This window comes from Azolla caroliniana, unplaced genomic scaffold (assembly GCF_043228905.1).
Source record: "Azolla caroliniana isolate FFs.n. ecotype wild unplaced genomic scaffold, voAzoCaro1.0.p SCAF_8, whole genome shotgun sequence".
In the NCBI taxonomy this organism is placed as follows: domain Eukaryota; kingdom Viridiplantae; phylum Streptophyta; class Polypodiopsida; order Salviniales; family Salviniaceae; genus Azolla; species Azolla caroliniana.
Window position 1 is genome coordinate 14256584 of NW_028230443.1, and position 20990 is coordinate 14277573.

A 20990-nucleotide genomic window follows, 5' to 3' on the forward strand; every position below is an offset into this window, starting at 1 on the left:
GTAGCGATTGCTCCACGGCATGGAAGAGACTACGAGAGTCAAGACCACAAACACCCATCGAAGATCCCGAAACTTGGCACACATATACAGAGAGACTTTACCAAATCCCAAACCAACCACCCATTCCAATGCCTTCCACACCCCGGCCTACCATGGGGACACTTTTCATGACCTCTAGGGTCGTGAAGGTCATAAAGAAATTACAACATAGGAAGTCCATGAACCACACAGGATTGCGAGCAGAACACATTATATATGCGAGAGAGTGCCTAGCTCCCTTGCTAACACTAATCTTCAATCTTGCCCTTGCGGAGGGTTTTCCACCACAATGGACTATGAATACAGTGGCCCCCATACATAAAGGGGGGGACCCCATGGACCCAAATACATATAGGACCATTATGATAGGCCATACCCTTACTAAGTTATATGGTGCAGTAATGGAAGCAGAGCTTAGCGACTATATGGAGACCCTAAACCTTCGTGCACCTGAACAAGCTGGCTTTAGACGAGCCTTCTCCACTATTGATCATATCTTCACACTTAGATGCCTAATTGACCAAACTAAGGCTCGCAAGAAGAAATTATATTGTTGTTTTGTGGACTTCCGCAAAGCCTTTGACACAGTCCCTAGAGAGCGGTTGTTTGATAGACTTAAAAGGTTGAGGATACCAGATGATATGGTATGGGCCATCTACGCACTATATGAACAAGTGTCCAGGTGTGTCTGATGCCCAGGTGGCATATCTAATCGTTTCACTAGCACTATTGGTGTAAAACAAGGTTGCCCCCTATCACCGATGCTTTTTGGGATCTACATTGATGAGATCATAGATTTTATTGCTCGTGAGGGAGGCACCGGAGTCGTCCTTGGGGATACGCAGGTTCGTATCTTGCTCTATGCGGATGACATAGTTTTGCTCTCTGAATACGAACACGACCTACAAAGGCACCTTAATGCCTTAGATGACTTTTGTGTACAACGAGGATTGGTAGTGAATCTAGGGAAAACAAAAGTCCTTATCTTCCACACATCAGCCCAAGTTAGAGCTAAGTGTCACCTAACTATCTCTCATAGCCCAGTTGAGGTGGTTGGATCATACGTCTATCTCAGAGTCACTTTTAGTGCCCGCTCAGGTAAATTTTTGATGACACAGGCAGCGAAGGATAGACTCACGAGAGGACATGCATCCCTCTCACTCCTAGAGAGACAATGCCACCAAGCACACTTTCAAGAGCCACGGACTAAAGGGTGGCTCTTTGACTCATTAGTGACCCCCTCCCTCATGTATGCATCAGCGGTTTGGGCTCCAGGATTACCATCTTTCATGTGGACGCAATTAGAGAGACCATTCACGCCAACTCCGAAGCAAATCGACTGTACCACATGACATTATTAGGGCTGAGTTCACGTTACCCCCAATGTTAGTAGAGGCACTTTTTCAACTTGTAGTCTTCATTCACAGGATACATAGCCAACCACATGATAGAATATCTCATCAAGCCTTTAAGGCCTCTCGATCATTGTATGAGTCTGGCTATACTAGCTCATGGTATGGCATGATGGTGAGTTGGCTTCTTGTGAATGGTCTACACATTAATAACCTACCTCCCCTTAGGTACAACACACGAGTGATAACACTTTAATCTCTCATGAGGACCGCAATAAAGTAATACGCCAAGAAATATGGCAAATTTACACTCGGTGTAAATGGATCACCCCACTAGAGCCACTCCCATCTAAAATGTTGTACTATAAGAAACACTTCATGCACTTCTCTGAGTTAGGTTTTATCACGCGACCAAAATATCTAGATGTATTCTTACCACATGCACTAAGGGTTGCCATTGGACAACTTAGAATATCATCTCACCAACTTGAGATTGAGAATGGCCGTACTAGTGGAGTCCCTAGGGAGGAAAGGATATGTAGGTTATGTCACATAGAGATAGAGGATGAGTACCACTTTACATGCAAGTGTCCAACCTATGCCGAGATAAGGGCAAAATACCAAGACATACTTGGTTCGTCTCTCACCCTCCCCAAACTATTAGATACTCTAGATATAAAGAAATTAGGCAAATACATTCTAGAGCTAAAACAACACAGAGAGAATTAGTTACAAAATGTTGACAATAATGTTGCTAATGATCACAAACATGTAACAAATGAAGTTTTTCAGGAACAGGAGGAGACAACGAATGTTGACACACTTGCACCACTCGGCCTTTCCATTGATGAGGCAGAAAACCAAAGAAGAACCAGATGTCCTCGGGTGCCGGGTTTCAAAGCAACTCGATGTGATGTGGAAGCAACATTGAAAATAAGGGAACGTGAGCTACACCGCCTAGAAGCCATGGCTAGGGCACTCTCTACATTGGAACCACGGGTCACACCCACATCAAGACCCTTTGACCCCCCACTTCTTTTCGAGAGGCTTGGGTGGAAATAAAATTAGGCTTAGTGTATAGTCACTTTCGAGTATACTACGTATTATACACTACTAGAACTCTTTTAGTTTAAGTTCTATTTTTTACTTAATTTTATTTTAGTTATGATGATTGGATAAATACTATTTTGTTGTAAACCAATTGTCTCATGGGCCAAATTTGGCCTTAGAAGACGTTAATATATCTTTCTTTCTTTCTTTCTAAGTTCTCTCACTAGTACAACCTCTTGGGAAAGAGGTCGCGTCTTAACTACTTAAAGAATATGTGTCATATAACACTAACTTCTATGACACACTAGTTACTATACAAGGAGTGAGGTGTTCACACACTTGAGTATCCTAGAGTGTTCTCACACACGGGAAGTTGAGTTTGATTCTCAACACTCGTTTTATTTTCTTAATGCTAATTTAGATTCTTACAATGGTGAGCTACAAATCCTGGGCATATGGAGCAGGATTCTACTTAACTTTCGCAGCCACAAAGGTCAAGAAACCAACAAGTGCCACATGATTGTCTATTAGGGTGCCCTTTTCTCCAAGTTAGTCGGTTAGTTATGTATTTCGGAAATGATAGAAGTAAAGTTAATGGTTCACTAATGACAGAGCAAAGTTCGTGACTTATTGATGACACAATTAAAATTTAAGACAGAACGACAAATTAACTACCCAAGTAAGGTTGATGATGAAAAAACATTAGTTACACAATAATCATAAGGGTAAGAGTAAGGACACACTATCTAACCAAGTAACACTAATCACATACTAATCATATAATTAAGAGAGGATTATGATTGATTTGAGGGGGAGAGAGAGAGAGATGGATGGTTGTGGTTGCCTTTGCATGTGCTCCGGATGAGGAGGAGGAGCCATGGCATGGCTAGCAGAGAAGAGGGTCTGAAGAACATAGTGAATGGAAAATCAGAGCTGGGGGAATTGGGTAAACAGAAAAAACAGAGCAAAAAAAGGTACTAGAACGAGAAACAGAGCAGTAAAAGGAAGCAAACAAATAGATGCCAGAGGAAAGAACAGGACAAACTAGATATAGGTATATATCAGAGAAAAGAACAAGTGAAAACAAGATAGATATAAGAGATAAATCAGAGTAGAAGTAGAAGAAGAAGCTATGGAAGCTTCTTTCTTGTCACCTTCAGCTTCTCTGCTTGGTATATCATCAAACAGAGCATTTGATACATGGAAACATCAGAAACCTTCCATGTCTATGTATGAGTTATCTTTTATTCATATTCATGGAAAGACAAGAAGCCGTAGAAGAAGAAAAGAAGGAGCTGTGTTTTGCGAGAACACTCTAGAGGTGGAGGAAAAGACAGTAGAGAGAGAGGGATATGGTTTGTTCAAGAAACAATCCCGAGGATCACCTTTCCCGTTTGGAGCGACATTCAAAGAGAATGGGGTGAACTTTGCAATTCATTCAAGTGCTGCCACTTCGGTCTCATTGTGTCTCTTCACTCCATCGGACTTGCAACTGGTACTTCCTCCATAACTCTTTCTTCTACTTTGAGCCTATGTATTTACCTGTGCATCGATGATGATGCTTTACCTATGTATGCATTAGCATTGCATTGATCATACTATGTGACTTATGGGTCAAATTAATTAGTCTGTATAGCAATTTGCTTAAATGTACAATCTTTATGCATCTGATGAGAGGACACAGATTTAAGCATCAATCTTGGATTAAAGCTAGAAATGGGCCCAATAAGTAATTCATGAATTAACTGTGCTCTGGAGTATGGGGTTATGTTAATGGCATTCTGTGAACTATGCAGTAAGTGCTCCTAATAATTAAGTTCATAATCAGGATTGATTTTTATTGCACTTGGGGATGCTAATCTCTAAGATACTAAACCAAGAAGCTTACCAACAAAGTGCAATATTGTTGCAACTTATGCCTTCTATCTTTTGTCATATACAGGGCCAAGTTGCGGCAGAGATACTGCTACATCCACAAATGAACAAAACTGGGGATGTATGGCATATTCATCTATCTAACACTGTAGATGGTTTGCTCTATGGATACAAAATAGATGGACCGTTTCTACCTCAAAGTGGCCATAGATACAATCTGAATTGTGTCTTGATTGATCCTTATGCTAAGGTATTGGAAGATTTTGTTCATATTTGTATGAATCCTGATCTCCGTTTGGCATATCATACAGTATCTTATTGCCATATCTTTTTATGCAAGCAAGGCTGTTATAAGCAGGGAAACTTTTGGTGTCCCAAGCTCTAATGGCAATTGCTGGCCACAAATGGGTGGCATGATTCCACGTGAAATCGAGGTATTTCACTTTCTAGCATAATCAATCAGTTTTATAAAATCTCATTGCACTTCTACCATCTTTTGGGTTCTGTTTATGTCTAGTAGATGCCAAAGTAAGGGAAGTATGGATGTCAATTTCTTACTCAAAGATACATTATTTTGTTAGATTATTTAAGATTGATTTAGAGAGAAGAAAAGTGTTGCAAACAGACCCAAGTGATCTTATACACTCATAGATAGTGGAAGAAATGGATTAAAGCGGTGAGATGTGGAACAACAGGGTTCAGATTAAAGCTTTCTCTGGTATTTCCTGGTATGCAGACGAAAATGTTTTGTATCCAGATACAGTTAGGAACTTCAACACTGACATTGAGCTCCATCTTTGTTTTTTTCGAGTCGGAAAGAACTTAAAACGTAGTGGCCACACATTTAACAGAAACATTCTAAAAGAAAAAGCTCACCATGTTGTTATATCATGATACTACTGCACATGATCCACGAGAAGAGCATGTTAAAATCTTGATTCTTACTCCTCCCAAATCACTATCAGAGGATGACTAAGGCCTCCCTTATATACATAGATCACCTAGTGCATAGTGGAAACTTGTCTGCCACTTGGTGGAAGCCTATGCATGCTCTTGATTTATACTCTAACCCTTCATTAATCCAACTGAACCCCATCACCAATGTGCATTTATACAAGTGTACATGTACGATGAACTACCACATCATACACATTATGATTACTCTGCCTATCAGCGTTTTTACCTGCCGAAGTCCTCAACCTCTTGTATGCAAGAAAGTAGTGGCTCAATATTCTTATTAAATTCTATTTCTTCAACCTAAAATGCATGTGAAAGCTCTTGTATGTAAGAAAGCAGTGGCTCAATGTTCTTATTAAATTCTATTTCTTCAACCTAAAATGCATGTGAAAGCTTTTGGAGGAATGTGAGAAATGGTTGACCTTAATGCCCAAACATGTACGTATATCTTTTTACTTGGCAAGTAGTTAATTTGATTCCGGAAAAAACATCTTGTTGATGCAACAATAATATCACGATATAGCATTTTAACTAGACAAATTTATCTTGTCAAAAAGGGTCTCCTGTATAGTGGCATAAGGACTGCAAGGGGAAGCTATATCTGCTTCTGAAAGGATTCAGTTTATTTTCTTTGAGCACAAATATACTAAGAGAAAGTTTGAGATTAACAAGAGCTAGCTTGTCATTACTGGTTATAGGCACAAAAGAAAAGTGAGAATGTCTGTATGAAGGTTTATGATATCTACACTCATTGCAAAACCTCTCGATTACCATATTATCAAAAATAGTGCCTGACCAAGTATCACAACTGTCTTCAGATACCATGGCTGATAGTAGCAATCGGCAACGGTTCGGTTTGAACTGAACCGAACCATGAAATGCGGCTTAACGGTTTCAACGGTTTGGTTTCAATAGTCAGAAACTGCAGTTTAAATGGTTTACCAGTTTTTTATTTTTTAAAATTTTTAAAATTTTTTACAAAATTGTTTTTAAACAATCTTTTCATTTTTAGACCTTATTCTCACATTTTAGGAACATCTTAAAAATTTTAAAATTTTAAAATATGAAATATTATAAATTTTAAAATTTGACCTATGTTGAAAACCGAAACCGAACCGCGAAACCGCGGTTTTACGGTTTAAAAAAGTTTAACAGTTTTGTGGTTCGGTTCGGTTTGGACCCTCTCAAACCGAACTGAACCGTTGCCGATTGTTAGCTGATAGGTTTAATAGCCTAGTTAATTAAGCTTTGCATATTATTATGTGCTTATGATGATGAGTAATTTTACTGCTGCAGTTGGACAGGAGTATTGCTTTCATGATTTGTTCTGGGCTAGTTTTTTCTTCATAGTGTTTCAAATTAATGCATATGAGCATCTAGGACCTGTAAGTCATAAATCTAGCAGTCTCATCAGAGGATTTCTAGTATGAGTACTTTATTTTAGAAATTTGTACTATTTCATTTTTTAATCTGGGTATTTATAACTACCTACCCCTTTTCTTGCCTCATTGCTCTTTTGTTTTCGTTTTTGATGTAGACTTTCGATTGGGAAGGAGATGTACCTCCTGGTATCCAGCAGAAAGATCTCATAATTTACGAACTTCATGTTCGTGGGTTTACGCGTCACAAGTCTAGCAATGTTCAACACCCAGGAACGTACTCTGGATTAATAGAAAAACTAAAATACATCAAGGTTTTCTCAAAATTATATATTTTGTTTTGTTGACCTAAACAATGAGTTTCAATTCTGATGTTCTTACCTGGAATGTTTCTTGGCAGGAACTGGGAATTAATGCGATTGAGTTGATGCCATGTCATGAGTTTAATGAGCTTGAATACTACTCATACAATTCCATAATGGGTGATTACAAGTAAAGTTTTAAAACCTTCGTTTCTTGTTTCTGAAGCATGATAACTTCTGTGTACATGCTAATGAGAGAATACCATTTGCAGAATGAACTTCTGGGGTTACTCATCTGTAAATTTCTTTTCGCCCATGATACGTTATGCAGCAGCTGGACACAATGATTGTGGTTTAAAGGCTATCAATGAATTCAAGTTACTTGTTCGAGAAGCTCATAAGCTCAAAATAGAGGTACAAATGTTTGCCAGTTTTGCATGGTTAGGAATCAGCGTTAACATTGTGATAATAACCTTTTACAGTCTTTCGCTATCAATCAGTGGGTCTATTTCAGTTCAGAAATTGCATCGGAAGGCATCTGTGCAATTGTTATTTTTACTTCTTCAGATGTGTCACTGATGCATCTAATTATAGTTGCATCACCCAAAAATGATATATGCCAAATTAATAGCATGCCATTAGATGCAAATGTCTCATTCCTAGATGTTTTCTTTTGACAAATTTAAGCAGGTGCTCAGTCCTTGATGAATTCTGATAGCATAGTCATATAATGGTATTCACCAAACATGTTTTGAGCACATGTTTAGTATCATCGAAATCTTATAGTTTTGATTTAAGGTAGTACACATTTATTATGGTGAACTTAGCCATGACATTTATCAAGCATGTGTTAAGCTCAACATCTTCAGTAAAATATGAAAATTCTATTGTTTTTGGTTGAACAGTCTCCAGAGTCAGTCTCACTTTATAGCTAGAGTGTCTTTTGTAAAGTTTCCGTCATCCTCAAATTCCCTACTCTCATGCTTTTAATCTAAAGACATGTTATTAGGATCAGCAACAACCTTAAGAGTCATTGCTTTGAAGCGCACACATAGCTTCCACCTTTAAACAAAACCAATTAGAAAAGCCACAGATCTAAAGCTTGGAGTCCCTGCTGGTACTTCCTTTTATATGATTAATGAAAAGTAGAATCTCCAACAGATAATAAACATTTGTTCTGAGAAACAGCAAATTGGAGATTCTTATGCATGGAGATTAGGTAGGAAGATGCTGTTTTCCAGCAAAAGCCCTACTTCCGGAAACCGTAATCTACAAAAATCCTAATTTCAGATCAGTGAAAACCTTAATTCAGCAAATACCAGATCAGGAACTCTAATCTATGCTGAAATACAAGAAGTCTGGAGAATAAGAAATTGGGCAGGAGTTTTTCTTTTGTAACTTTTCATTTTGTGTTTTTTTTCCCCAAATGTTTTTCCTTTTTGTTAGTGGAATTTTGGTGAGAAAAGTAATTATAGCTGAGTAATATTCTTCCCTCATGCTAGAATGAAACTTGTGCTATGTATTATGTCAGGTGTTTATGGATGTTGTATTTAACCATACCGCTGAAGGGAATGAAATGGGGCCAACATTGTCCTTCAGAGGTCTTGATAATTCAGTGTTCTACATGATTGCCCCGCAGGTAATAAAATGGTATATAAAACTTTGTCCGTGATTTCATTGGAATTGAATGAAGTGAAATTTCATTGTGCCATTTATCTTATTGCCACAACTGAGTTGTCCTTATTTACATTAAACTCCACATTTCTATGCTGCATTGCACTTCGTTTTGTATTTACAATAGACCCTACATTACTACGATACATTGCACCTAATGATATTCACATATCCTAAAAATTGATGAATGCTATGTGAATGCTTTCCTCTTCATGATATGATAATTTGTGCTCAATAAAAGGAACATTGGTTTGTGATTAAGCGATCATAGTGTGATCATACTTTGTAGAATAAGATTAGGCTTGTCATGTTTAATACTTGTAGACCTTTGTTTCTAATAAGTTATTTTGGCCTTGCTAGCTGAAATAAAAACAGAAGTTCGTATGTAAAGGAATTTGCAGTTCTATAAAATCAAGGATTATTTTGTAAAGAAAAACACAACTTTTGGTGGTTTCTTATTTTCTCATGAAAAATGTTGTGTATTGAATGAAGCTCAAATTAAGGATAAAATTGGTCATAAGGAATTTGTTCTCATACTATATTAATAGCTACAAAACACAATTTGTTGTATATCATAAACTAATACATAGTTCTGGCTTCTTCCAGGGTGAATTTTATAATTACTCTGGCTGTGGCAACACTTTAAATTGCAACAATCCTATAGTTCGCCGATTCATTGTGGATTGTTTAAGGTGTGTATAAATGCTTGTTAAACTATTCTGAAGTATCTTTTATTCCTAAAATGTATTCAATATTCTATGATACCCTATTGTCATAGAACTCTGCACGTTGTTTTACTTTGGAAGGTAGATGGGGGCTGATTTTGGGTGACTGGGTCATTTAGATTATCAGGTTTTTTTTGTTCCCAAAAGTACATGGAGGATAGCTATATAATCTCTGTAAAAAGAATTCCAATATTACAGCTTTTTAAAAACTTCAAACTACTCTTACGAAATTCAATTGGAAAGGAGTTTTGATAGATACAGTTAAATTTTCAGCATCAATCATATCAATCATTCGATTGCTTATCCCTAGAATATATAAGGGTGCGTTGGAGGAATCTGAACATGATTTGGAGGGAATTGTAGCAGTTCTAAAGGGTTTCTTTATCTGCTAATCAAACATTCACTATCAATTCTTGGTTTCATTATTCTCTTGATTTCAATATTTTTTATTATAATGGAGATCAACGTGTTTGTGTTTTTCAAATGCTTCTTCATTTAGAGTTTTGAGCTCAATGTTTTCCTTATGCATTTGTAAGATTAAATTTTACTTTTATATCTTACAAATGAATCTGGATTTTATGCGGATTGAGTCTCGACAATAGATTATTAATTGAGTTCTGATTGTCTTTGGAATCTGGGTTTTATCTGGATGATGGAGAGAAGGGTGAAGGGAAAATATCTAAAGTTGGTAGAGCTCATGACATGATGAGGCCATCATAGATAAAAAGTAACAAGTTTTTTGAAAGTTCTAAATACTAGATCTGTATGATGAAATACAAAACCCACAAAATTAAAGATTTTTATTCACATTTTAGTGAATCTCTTGACAAGCCAATCATAGATTCAGTCTTATTATTGTTTGACAGTTTTAACGATGAAAGGAGACATTGATTGATAAACACATTTTATTGAATATTCTTTATTGAATTTCAAGAAAGGATTTGATTGTGTATTTTTCAGGTACTGGGTGATAGAGATGCATGTTGATGGATTCCGTTTTGATTTGGCATCGATCCTTACTCGAGCTAGCAGGTAATCCTTGTCGTTTAAAGTTTTGAATGTGCCTAAGCAATGATAGTAGAAAACCTGATATGAACATATGCATTCTTAACTTCCCATTTCCCTTTACTTCAAACCGATAATTCTTGTTCATAGCACATGCAAGCACAGTAATAGAGTTATTTCCTGTTGTTCAGCCTTTGGGATGCAGCAAATGTATTTGGAACAAGGGAAGGATTGGATGGAGATTCTCTGACGACTGGAAGTCCTCTGGCTGAACCACCACTGATAGATATGATTAGCAATGATCCCGTGCTTTGTGGTGTTAAGGTTTTTTTAGCCAAAGATGCTTCTATCAGTATTGATACTATAAAAATACTTCTACACATTATTGATGCTATGCAAATACACATTATTATGCAATATCCCAAATGTATGTTTAACAATATGACTGTTTCTTAACAGCTTATAGCTGAGCCGTGGGATTGTGGAGGGTTGTATCAAGTGGGTAATTTTCCACATTGGGGTTTATGGTCAGAATGGAATGGACAGGTGTGAACTTTGGAGAAAACAGCCAACATACATGTATGGGACTATATTTTCAATTTGCACCAATTAATTGTAAGAAAATGTTACAGTTCCGTGACACTGTTCGCCAATTCATAAAAGGAACTGATGGTGTTGCTGGTTCTTTCGCACACTCTCTTTGTGGATCTCCCCAGATTTATCAAGTAAACATTGAACCTACTCCCCTCCTGTGTGTGCTGGATATTGGTTTTCTGAACACTTTTTAGTACAGGATGGAGGTCGAAAACCATGGCATAGTGTGAACTTTGTGACTGCCCATGATGGCTTTTCGCTCGCAGATCTTGTTTCATATAACAGGAAGCACAATGTTGCCAATGGTGAAGATAACAATGATGGAGAGACACATAACAATAGCTGGAATTGTGGAGAGGTATGTATATTTACAGAATTAGGGCCGAAATTTGAACATGTGATTAACTTCTTGAAAACATTAGGACTAAGAGAAAATGTTTATATGTTGCACACGTCCAAACCAATTAATTGTGAAGACTTGATATAGGGATCTTAGAAAAATTCAAACACCGCTCGACTTCTTGAAAACATTAGGACTAAGAGAAAATGTTTGTATGTTGCACACGTCCAAACCAATTAATTGTGAAGACTTGATATAGGGATCTTAGAAAAATTCAAACACCGCTCAATTTGGACTTGTATATGAAGATATTTATCCCGTTATTTTGACTATGGGTCTAATATAATATATTGACTCACTAGACAGCCATTCCATTTCCTCGTAATTATTCTTATTGATACTATGGGTCTAATATAATATATTGACTCACTAGACAGCCATTCCATTTCCTCGTAATTATTCTTATTGATAAATGGAATGTAGAATATCCCTTTTTCCTTTAAAAAAATTCCTTTATGTTTTTTATTTCTGTATCAATGTTCAGATCAATCAGCTATGATGGACACTGGATACTCAATATGTAATATGCTAACAAACTAAGCGAAGAATTGTTCATTTAATGTTCCTCTCTCTTCTTAGTGGTTGATATGGTGGTTGTATTTTCTGTTTTGGTTTGATGTTGTTTTGCAGGAAGGGGAGCTTGTAAGCCTTGGTGTGCAAAGCCTACGACAAAGACAAATGCGGAACTTTGTTGTTGCTCTTGTCGTCTCTCAAGTGAGCCTTATGTTTATGAGTGCTTTCTCTATGTAAAATTAGAGGGTCATGGGTATCGTGCATCATGCTAGTGGGTGTTTCAATGCTCAGGATTTCCACTCTGTCCCAACACTCCAATGTGCCTCACGATTGCATAATAATTACATAATAAAAAAATTCAAAACTTTTGAGTGATCCACATATTAGGTTTCGTAAGAGGTGTTCATGGATTTCTTTTGTATTTGAGAATATTATTCATTTATTTGACGTTGAATGTATCAACCAGGGAGTCCCAATGATGACAATGGGTGATGAATATGCTCACACTAAAGGGGGAAATAACAACACATATTGTCATGATAGTGCGGTATGATTTCTTTCGTATTTAAGGTAAGAACACCATAATTTCCGGTGATGGAATCATTTGTGTTTATCTTCTATTACAGATAAATTATTTCAGGTGGGACAAGCAAGAAGTGGATAAATCTGGATTTTATCGCTTCTCGAAATTATTACTGAATTTTCGCAGGTGTAAATAACATGTTACATTTAATTTTGAATATGTGCATGTGCATGAGTATATGCATATGTGTATGCAAATACATATGCATATACACATATACAAACATGCACATGCACATCCATATATATATGCCCATCAATACTCCATAATAACTATCTATATGCATACTGACAAGATATAAACATCAATATGCATAATACTCATAGGTATGTGCATTTGTATCCATATGTATCATATTCATTATATGTATGCATATGATTATCCATGTGTACCATATGCTCGTGACTAACTACTACCAAATATTTAAGAGGGCAAGTGAGGGAATCACGGAGAGGGACGGTGCAAGTCGCACTGCTGATGGCGCGTTCGATCTCCATCGTCCAAGATGGATAAAAAGCTGACAGCGTTTGTCACCAGGAGCCCGACTCTGTCAAAAGGAGCCCCGTTGTCAGACAGCCTTTGTAAGCAGGAGCTCGACTCTGTCAGAAGGAGCCCCTCTGTTTGACAACATCAGTAAGAAGGAGCCCGACTCTGTCAAAAGGAGCCCCGATGTTTGACAACCTCTGTCATCAGGAGCCCGACCGACTCATGGACGGAGCCTGACTTAAAAACAAACATCAAAAACTCCAAAAAATGGTAAGTGTACAACACATATTTGCCATGAAAATGATCATAAAATTTCTCAAAAAAACCTAAAGATTCAAATAACAAGTCTTACATAAAATATTAAAACATCAAATGTTGACAACCCTAAAATGAAATATGAATATACATGTTACATATTAAGATTATGGCTCATGTCGGCCTGATTGCAAGATGCAACCACAATTTTTACAATATGTAACATTCGAGTCCCTTGACCAAGGTCAAGCCATTGACACGCAGACACCGACACAGATACTGCCTTGAGAGGAAGAATAAACCGATCAATTATTGACCTTCTACATGTCTTAATCAAGGACAGTGAAATTGGCACTTGCATAGGAGGAACGATAATAGAGTGGTACAAGCAACGACAAGAAATATGTGAGAGTGGTCGGTTTGCACCCCGTGCGAATTGTAGGGATCAAAGGTCCTGACTTAAAGAAGCGGAGAGAATATTGGAAAGGTATGTCGACAATACTTCCACAATGGAAATTGTCGACGAGGCCCGATATTGGTTTAGAATCTTTAGCATGAAGACTCCCACTCTATGGTATAATGTCTCACTCCAATGCTCATATTGTGATTCCCAAGACATTGCGAGTAAATGTAAGCATTTACTCAATATCCGAATGATTATTGAGAGGCATATGCCACATTTATATGGCTCATTGCCTTTTATAGATCACGCGACCCAAATGCGAATGGACCATAATACAGAAATAGAAGTGGAGGTAGAGGTAGAACAAGTCGAGGAGACAAACCCCACAATATCCGAGATTGAATCATTCAAGTCCAAAATACAAACGGTCGTGAAACCACTTCAATGTCTCGAGCAAGGGTTAGGAACCTTCGACCGTGCAACTATTGTCGAAGGTATACAAACATTGGAAGATGTGGTTGAGAAGGTGTATCGTGTTGGTGCACCAAAATCAACCAATGAAGAAGATGGTAGATCAATAAGTCGCAACCAACAAATCGGTGCCAAATGAAATGCAACAATAGACATCTCGCAAGAACTTATTGGCAGCTCCCCAAACACTTCGAAATCCCACTCCGAAAAACTACATAGAGGTGCAAGTCAGGCTAGGAGGCGATTGCCAATATGTAACCGTGAGAAGGTTGTGTCTGCGTGTCGATGGCTTGACCTTGACTTCAAGGGATTCGAATGTTACATGTTGTAAAAATTGTGGTTGCATCTTGCAATCATCCCGCATGAGCCATAATCTTAATATGTAACGTGTATATTCATATTTCATTTTAGGGTTGTCAACATTTGATGTTTTAATATTTTATGTAAGACTTGTTTTTTGAACCTTTAGGTTTTTTTGAGAAATTTTATGATCATTTTCATGGCAAATATTTGTTGTACACTTAACATTTTTTGGAGTTTTTGATGTTTGTTTTTAAGTCAGGCTCTTTCCCTGAGTCGGTCGGGCTCCTGATGATAGAGGTTGTCAAACATCGGGGCTCCTTTTGACAGAGTCGGGCTCCTTCTTACTGATGTTGTCAGACAGAGGGGCTCCTTCTGACAGAGTTGGGCTCATGCTTACAGAGGCTGTCTGACAGTGGGGCTCCTTATGACAGAGTCGGGCTCCTGGTGACAGACGCTGTCAGCTTTTTATCCATCTTGGACGGTGGAGATCGAACGCGCCATCAGCGGTGCGACCTGCACCGTCCCTCTCCGCGATTCCCTCACTTGCCCTCTTAAATATTTGGCAGTAGTTAGTCACGAGCATATCCATCTACATGCATCATGTTCATTTACATATAGCTTTTTGGAGACAAATTGATAGTGTCTAGCTAAGGTGGAATTGGGCTATCTGTAGAAAATGCGAGGCATTTGGTTTGTCTGAATTCCCAACAGAAGAGAGCCTTCAATGGCATGGGCATTCCCCTGATGCCCCAGATTGGACTGACAAAAGCCGATTTGTTGCATTCACAGTTGTAAGTCATTCTATTTTATTGCTAGCTTAAAAATTTGTGTTTTGCATAGTTCCTTTCCATATAAAAACTGCCCAAGGACATTTCTTTAACAGTTGTGAGTCACACCATTATCTATATATACCAAAATGTGGTGTTGCATGTTGTGTTCATTTGGCAAAATAACTGCCATTGTTATGATGATCGAAAACAATTACCAAAAAGCTGTCATTCAAATGTTGAAAATGAGCAAATTACCATTTCTGTTTTGATATATGTTGTCCTCAAAATATTTTCTTTTAACATACATAAATCTTATTCATTGTTTCTCAGCGAGATGCAAAGTATAAGGAGCTTTATGTCGCATTCAACACAAGCCATCTTTCTATCATCATTTCTCTACCTGGAAGGGAAGGGTCGAGGTGGCAGCCATTAGTTGATACCAGCAAAGTTGCACCATATGATTTCTTGTCGGAAGAAGATATTACAGAGAGAGAGAGAACTATAGCAGTTGCTCAATTCAGCCATTTTGTTAACAGCAACATTTATCCCATGGCAAGCTATTCTTCAATCATTCTCACGCTTGTACCCGAAGGCGAACAATAAGTGCAAAACCTCAGTATGTTTTCATGTAAAAAAAGCTGTGATCCACAAAGAAAGAAAAAGCACAATACCTTGGTATATTTTTTATTCATGTCAAAGAGGCTATGTACATATTATTGTAAAAGAAAGTTCTATTCTTCCAATCGTTCAGTATTTTAATCTATAGCACTTACAAAGGCCTTGTATGCGAGAATAAAAAGCTAAAGCAGAAGTTGAGAGCATTGTAATTTCAGTAAATTCTTTCAACTATCTGTAAAAAAAAGGCTAGTAAGCCTCGAATGCATAAAAAAAGTGAACAGCATTGTCATTTTGGTACTAGTTTTGTTTTGTTTTCTCAATTTTTGTTTTGTTTCATTTGTTCAAAAACTACTTCAATCTTCTAACCAGAGACTTTTATTTTGATCATCTATACGGTCTTCAATTTAGCAGGAAACAAAAGAGCATAGCACTTCATCAACTCACAAAAAGAGACCAAGGTTTTCTGTTGGCATTTGTAATAATGATGTGCAATTTCTTCACTTCCACCTATCTATGACAAAATGTAGCTTAGTAATGTAGTAGATATGGTGACTAGCAATGGGCTTGGTTTGGTTTGTTTGCCTTGAAACTGTTTAGGAACTCTCAAGCAATTTAAACAAACCCATTTAAGAAGAGGTACACCAAACCATTTAAACCAAAACTGTTTATGGAAAAGTTGAAACCAAACAGAAACATTGAATAAAAAATTTAAACTTAACCACTTAAGTCAAACTAATTAAAAAACAAAATAAATAAAAACACATTAAATTAAATAAATATTTAAGTTAAATATATTAAAATTTAAATCAATAAAAAGTATTAATTAAATTATTAAATTATTAAATTAATAAAAAACATTAATTAAACCATTAAATTAATAAACCATTAAGTGGGAAAAGAAAGTTCACCAAAAACCTTTTAAACTGATAAACTTGAGTTTTAGAACCAACCAAATTAAAATTGAACCGTTTATTTATAACCCAAACCAAACTATTAAAGTTTTTTGGAACTGATAAACCATGGCTTAATGGTTCGGTTTAGTTTGAGTGGAAGTCGGGCCCATGGCTAATGGTGACTTGTTAAAGCTAAATGTTTCCCCATGGATGTGAGTAAAACTAGACTACAAAATAAATTACACTAGAATAAAGAAATTTTGGAATTTTGTTGAAACTTGTTTGGAAAATGAAATAAAGACACTTTTGATAGATATCCTCTTAGAGACAAAGTGACTATTCATGAATTATTATTTGCAACTTGCAAGTGTCAAAATGTGGAAAAATTTATTGCAAGATGGTAATTCCATTCTCGCAAGATCTTTACCAAAAGACTAGGAAACTACTTTACAAATTAGTAAGTATTGTTGAACAATACATCTAACTCATCTTTTAAGTTACCGGGTGTTAAGCTTAGTTTAGTCTTGCTCCCACACAAGCTAAGCACGCAAGTGGAGTATATAAGGAGATGAAGGAAGGCTATAGAATTCCACAAAAATAAAGGATACATGTGAAAATGCTATACTAATAAATTGATGAAATCTATTATTAAGGAAGTATAAAAGAGCTGAAGTTTATTTGTTTATTCTCCTTCCGTCTCCCTATCATTAGTTTGAGCTCTAACTCTCATCATTCCTTACTCCCACTAAGTCTAACCACTATTGTACATCCAATCCTTGTAAGTGTTGATCTATTGAGGAATAAAGTCATCAATTATTGAAAACATCGCGTTTATTTATTCCATTGTATTTTCCTTTCATGTTTTAAACAATTCATTAGAGTAATTAAGTACATAAGAAATCCTAAAAGTGTGTTAACAATATGTGTTAACATAAGAAATCCTAAAAGAGATCCTACATAAATAGGAATGCTTAGTGGTGATTGACCACCACCATTGCCCACCTCACTTGTACTAGGGAGCGTGTTTGTTTGGCCTTCGCAATGATCTACCATTAAGAGGAACATCAATCATCGGGTTCACACTATGACATTGGCATTGTTGTTAAGGATTAAGGCAAGCATCAACAAACTTTTTGTAAGCTCCCAAGGCACAAAACTTAGAAAGAAGCATTTTTTTTTTGTCGTAAGTGTTTTCTTAGTTTTATTTCTTTGGCATGCAATCCTTTTTTTGTTGCTTTTTTATCGGTTGATTTCATCTTAACCACTAAGCTTTTGTTATTTACCATGGCCATAATTAAGGGGTAGCCCAATAGACAAATTTGATGAAATTTTTTTTTTCACCTAACACTTGGCTTATCGATGAATAAACTCTACCTATGAAGAGACTTTCTACTGGCAAAAGGAACACCTTTTGCTCCATGGCCATTTGTGGAATGTCTCCTTTGTTCCACAAGTCCATTTGTTGGATGACCCATCGAATTAGCATGAGTCAAACAACTCCTTTCGTAGCTCATTGAATAGATTTGTGCTCCTTGCAAGTGGTTTGTCCACTTTTCCACACTTTATGCCATCAACCTTTGTGTCGAGAAACTCATGATCAAGTGGATTCATATCCTTGTTCATATCACACAAGTTAGACGAGTTATCTAGCTTTGTTTTGCTTTTGTCTCATTAATCAAGCCCCCATACAATATGTCTCCTTGAGTTAGCTTACCACCATTGTAGGGAGATTAGTGATTGATTGTGTAGTGTAAGCACTCAATGTAAATCATTAAGAACAAAAGAAGGAGAGAGGGGTGCTTTATATAAATTTAACCTCTCTACAATCTCTCTTATAACGGCCCACACTAGATGTAGTTATAGATAATCTTCACTCATTAAATGACTAGTAGTGTTCATTTAATGATCATGGTCCAAATGCTAATTACAATTTTCTATGGTCTTTAAATATTTTCTTTTTGAGAGTACCTAGTAGCTAATTTTTAATGATCATGGCTCCCTAAGGACATGTACACACAATATGTATTGTTACTAGTTAGCTTCTTTCTCAAGAAAATCACAATCTACTTACATATATATTATACATACACATACAAACCACCATGTGCACTTGCATATTTACATGTATACTTCACATCTAAATTTACACATACACAAACCCTCACACACAAATATATGCACATGTACCCAATTCAAATTCAAATTTATATACTAATACAACAAAGTCTCACCCACACATATACACAAACACATGTTCATTGTTCACACACATGCATACACATGTAAGCCTATTTTCATAAATATTTACTTACATCTACGCACACCTAACATTTATATTTACAATTGAACATAGACGCAAACACATGTTCATATCAAAACACATACGCATTCAGATCTAGCTTTTTATACACATGTAACACAAATTATACAAGCAGTTACACTTTTAACTACTGTGAACATATCTAAATACATAATATTTCTTCACACATACTTATACTTTACTATTGCACACCCATCCATATACATATATAAAGCACATTCTTAGGAATTCATGAAGCCCATACATCCATCGAGAATCCATCTTCCACTATTCAAGTCCTTTATGACCCCGGTCACATTTGTCACACCCTTACCATGGATTCTCATTACAACAGTGAGTTAAGAATGACGAAAGCCATGGTCTTCAATGTATATTTGCACGAACTCATTGGCAAATTGCCTTACCCTATCTAAAGGGCAAGTTGAAGTAGTGGATTCCCATGAATATCTAAGAGTTATAGTTACAAGCACAAATGAATGTTCTTTATACTAGCTACCATGGTTCAACTCACTTGAGGATATATAGTGACCACGCAAGAGTGAGTCGAGTAATAATGCCACTAATCACAATTCCAAGAGCCTTGTACCAAAGTGATGTTCCTTGATAATATAGTCACTAATACGTATAAAACCTTACTATATTATTTATTCCTCTAATTAAATAAAACGGGTTTTGAACATTATGTAACTTTGATAACACTATTGGTGTTTTAAAACCATGGGGGGGACATACATGTTAATGTCATTTTGTAATCTCTATTTAAATTATCCAGTGGTGACTCCACACCGCTCAACTGTGTTTTATTACCATGAATGTGTCACGCACATCAAACAAGATTGAGAAATGATTTTGTGTATCTACATGAGTGTTGTTGGTTCTTTATTTCTTGAAATGGGGACCCCAATTTGCCCACAAAAAGCAAACATTATTTCAAGCACTTTGAGAGTTATGTATCCTAAAATACAAGTGCCCCTTCAGCAAACCAAAAGATGAGTGACGGTTGGTTATCTCAAGAGGCAATATGGTGTGTTGGGCATCCCAAATGGTAGGTGCAATTTTGAGAAAGAGACATCTTTACAAACTCACTTTCCTTCATTTTCATTGCAATTGTATTATTTTTAATGAAGGACCCAAAGTTATGTGGAGAGGTAAATTTCTAATGGTTTTATGGAATCGAGGTAACTCACATAGGTCATGACACATGGAAACATACGGTGACTTAAGGACCTAGGTGCAAGTATAAAAGGAGTAGCTAACCTCATTAGAGGGGTTTGAATAGCTAACCTCATTAAAAGGACACCAAAACATGTGGTGACCTAAGGACCTAGGTGCAAGTACTAAATGAGAAGTAGCTAACCTCATTAGAGGGAGACAAAACATGATTGCATATTGCCGGAACGTTGTGAGACACCTAATAGTATGGCAAGGTTATCATTGCAATAACATTGTCTTCATCACATCCAAGATACGATCTTAGGCAGTATTCGATGGTATGGGGCATTGATAGTGTTTAAGATCCATCTCAATTCCTTTGCTTGGTGGTTGGGTATAAAAGAGCATTTAATCCATTTCTTTCCATTAATTATATATGTATTTGCTTAATCAGTAGTCCCTTCCCTCATGTATGGTGCAACCATATGGGCTCCAAGGCATTGCCATGTACATGTTATTACAAAGAGTGCCCACTAATTCAAGATAATGTTGCATATGATATGTAACAAAGCATCTACCTACATGAAACTATTCATGCTGAATTCACAACCCTGCATGATGGTAGAAGCATTATTCCATACATTAAACCTCATGAATTGGATTAGAAATATGCCAGTCTCAAAAGAATTATTTGCAAGACATTTGATGTGTCGAAACAAATGGCGAGTACAAAACACAGAAAAATCATGGTACTCACATGTGACAAAGAGTACAACAATACCAGCCTCGATATTAGAGAACTGTACATCTCAAGGTAGAGTGCTTGGCATTCTATTTGCAGTTTGAATCATTCTAACCCTTTTTGGGATAA

The 20990-nt window shown here is 36.7% G+C and overlaps 1 protein-coding gene across 2 annotated transcripts; it reads left to right on the forward strand.

The window, feature by feature from the left end:
• The first annotated feature begins 3331 nt into the window (after nucleotides 1–3331).
• On the forward strand, nucleotides 3332–16051 carry ISA1 (isoamylase 1). 2 transcript variants are annotated; one of them, XM_087323437.1, is made up of 18 exons: nucleotides 3333–3936; nucleotides 4384–4566; nucleotides 4661–4750; nucleotides 6811–6966; nucleotides 7053–7144; nucleotides 7227–7368; nucleotides 8486–8593; nucleotides 9235–9320; nucleotides 10314–10385; nucleotides 10550–10682; nucleotides 10818–10904; nucleotides 10991–11083; nucleotides 11152–11310; nucleotides 11983–12066; nucleotides 12332–12412; nucleotides 12492–12574; nucleotides 15040–15157; nucleotides 15467–16051. In XM_087323437.1, exons 1-18 carry the CDS (start codon nucleotides 3574–3576, stop codon nucleotides 15737–15739), a joined length of 2403 nt encoding a protein of 800 aa, XP_087179563.1. In that variant the 5' UTR covers nucleotides 3333–3573; the 3' UTR covers nucleotides 15740–16051. The 2 variants fall into 2 exon arrangements, with proteins under 2 accessions (XP_087179564.1, XP_087179563.1); XM_087323438.1 differs by lacking the exon at nucleotides 15467–16051 and having other exon boundaries at nucleotides 3332–3936; nucleotides 12506–12574; nucleotides 15040–15079.
• The last annotated feature ends 4939 nt before the right edge of the window (nucleotides 16052–20990 follow it).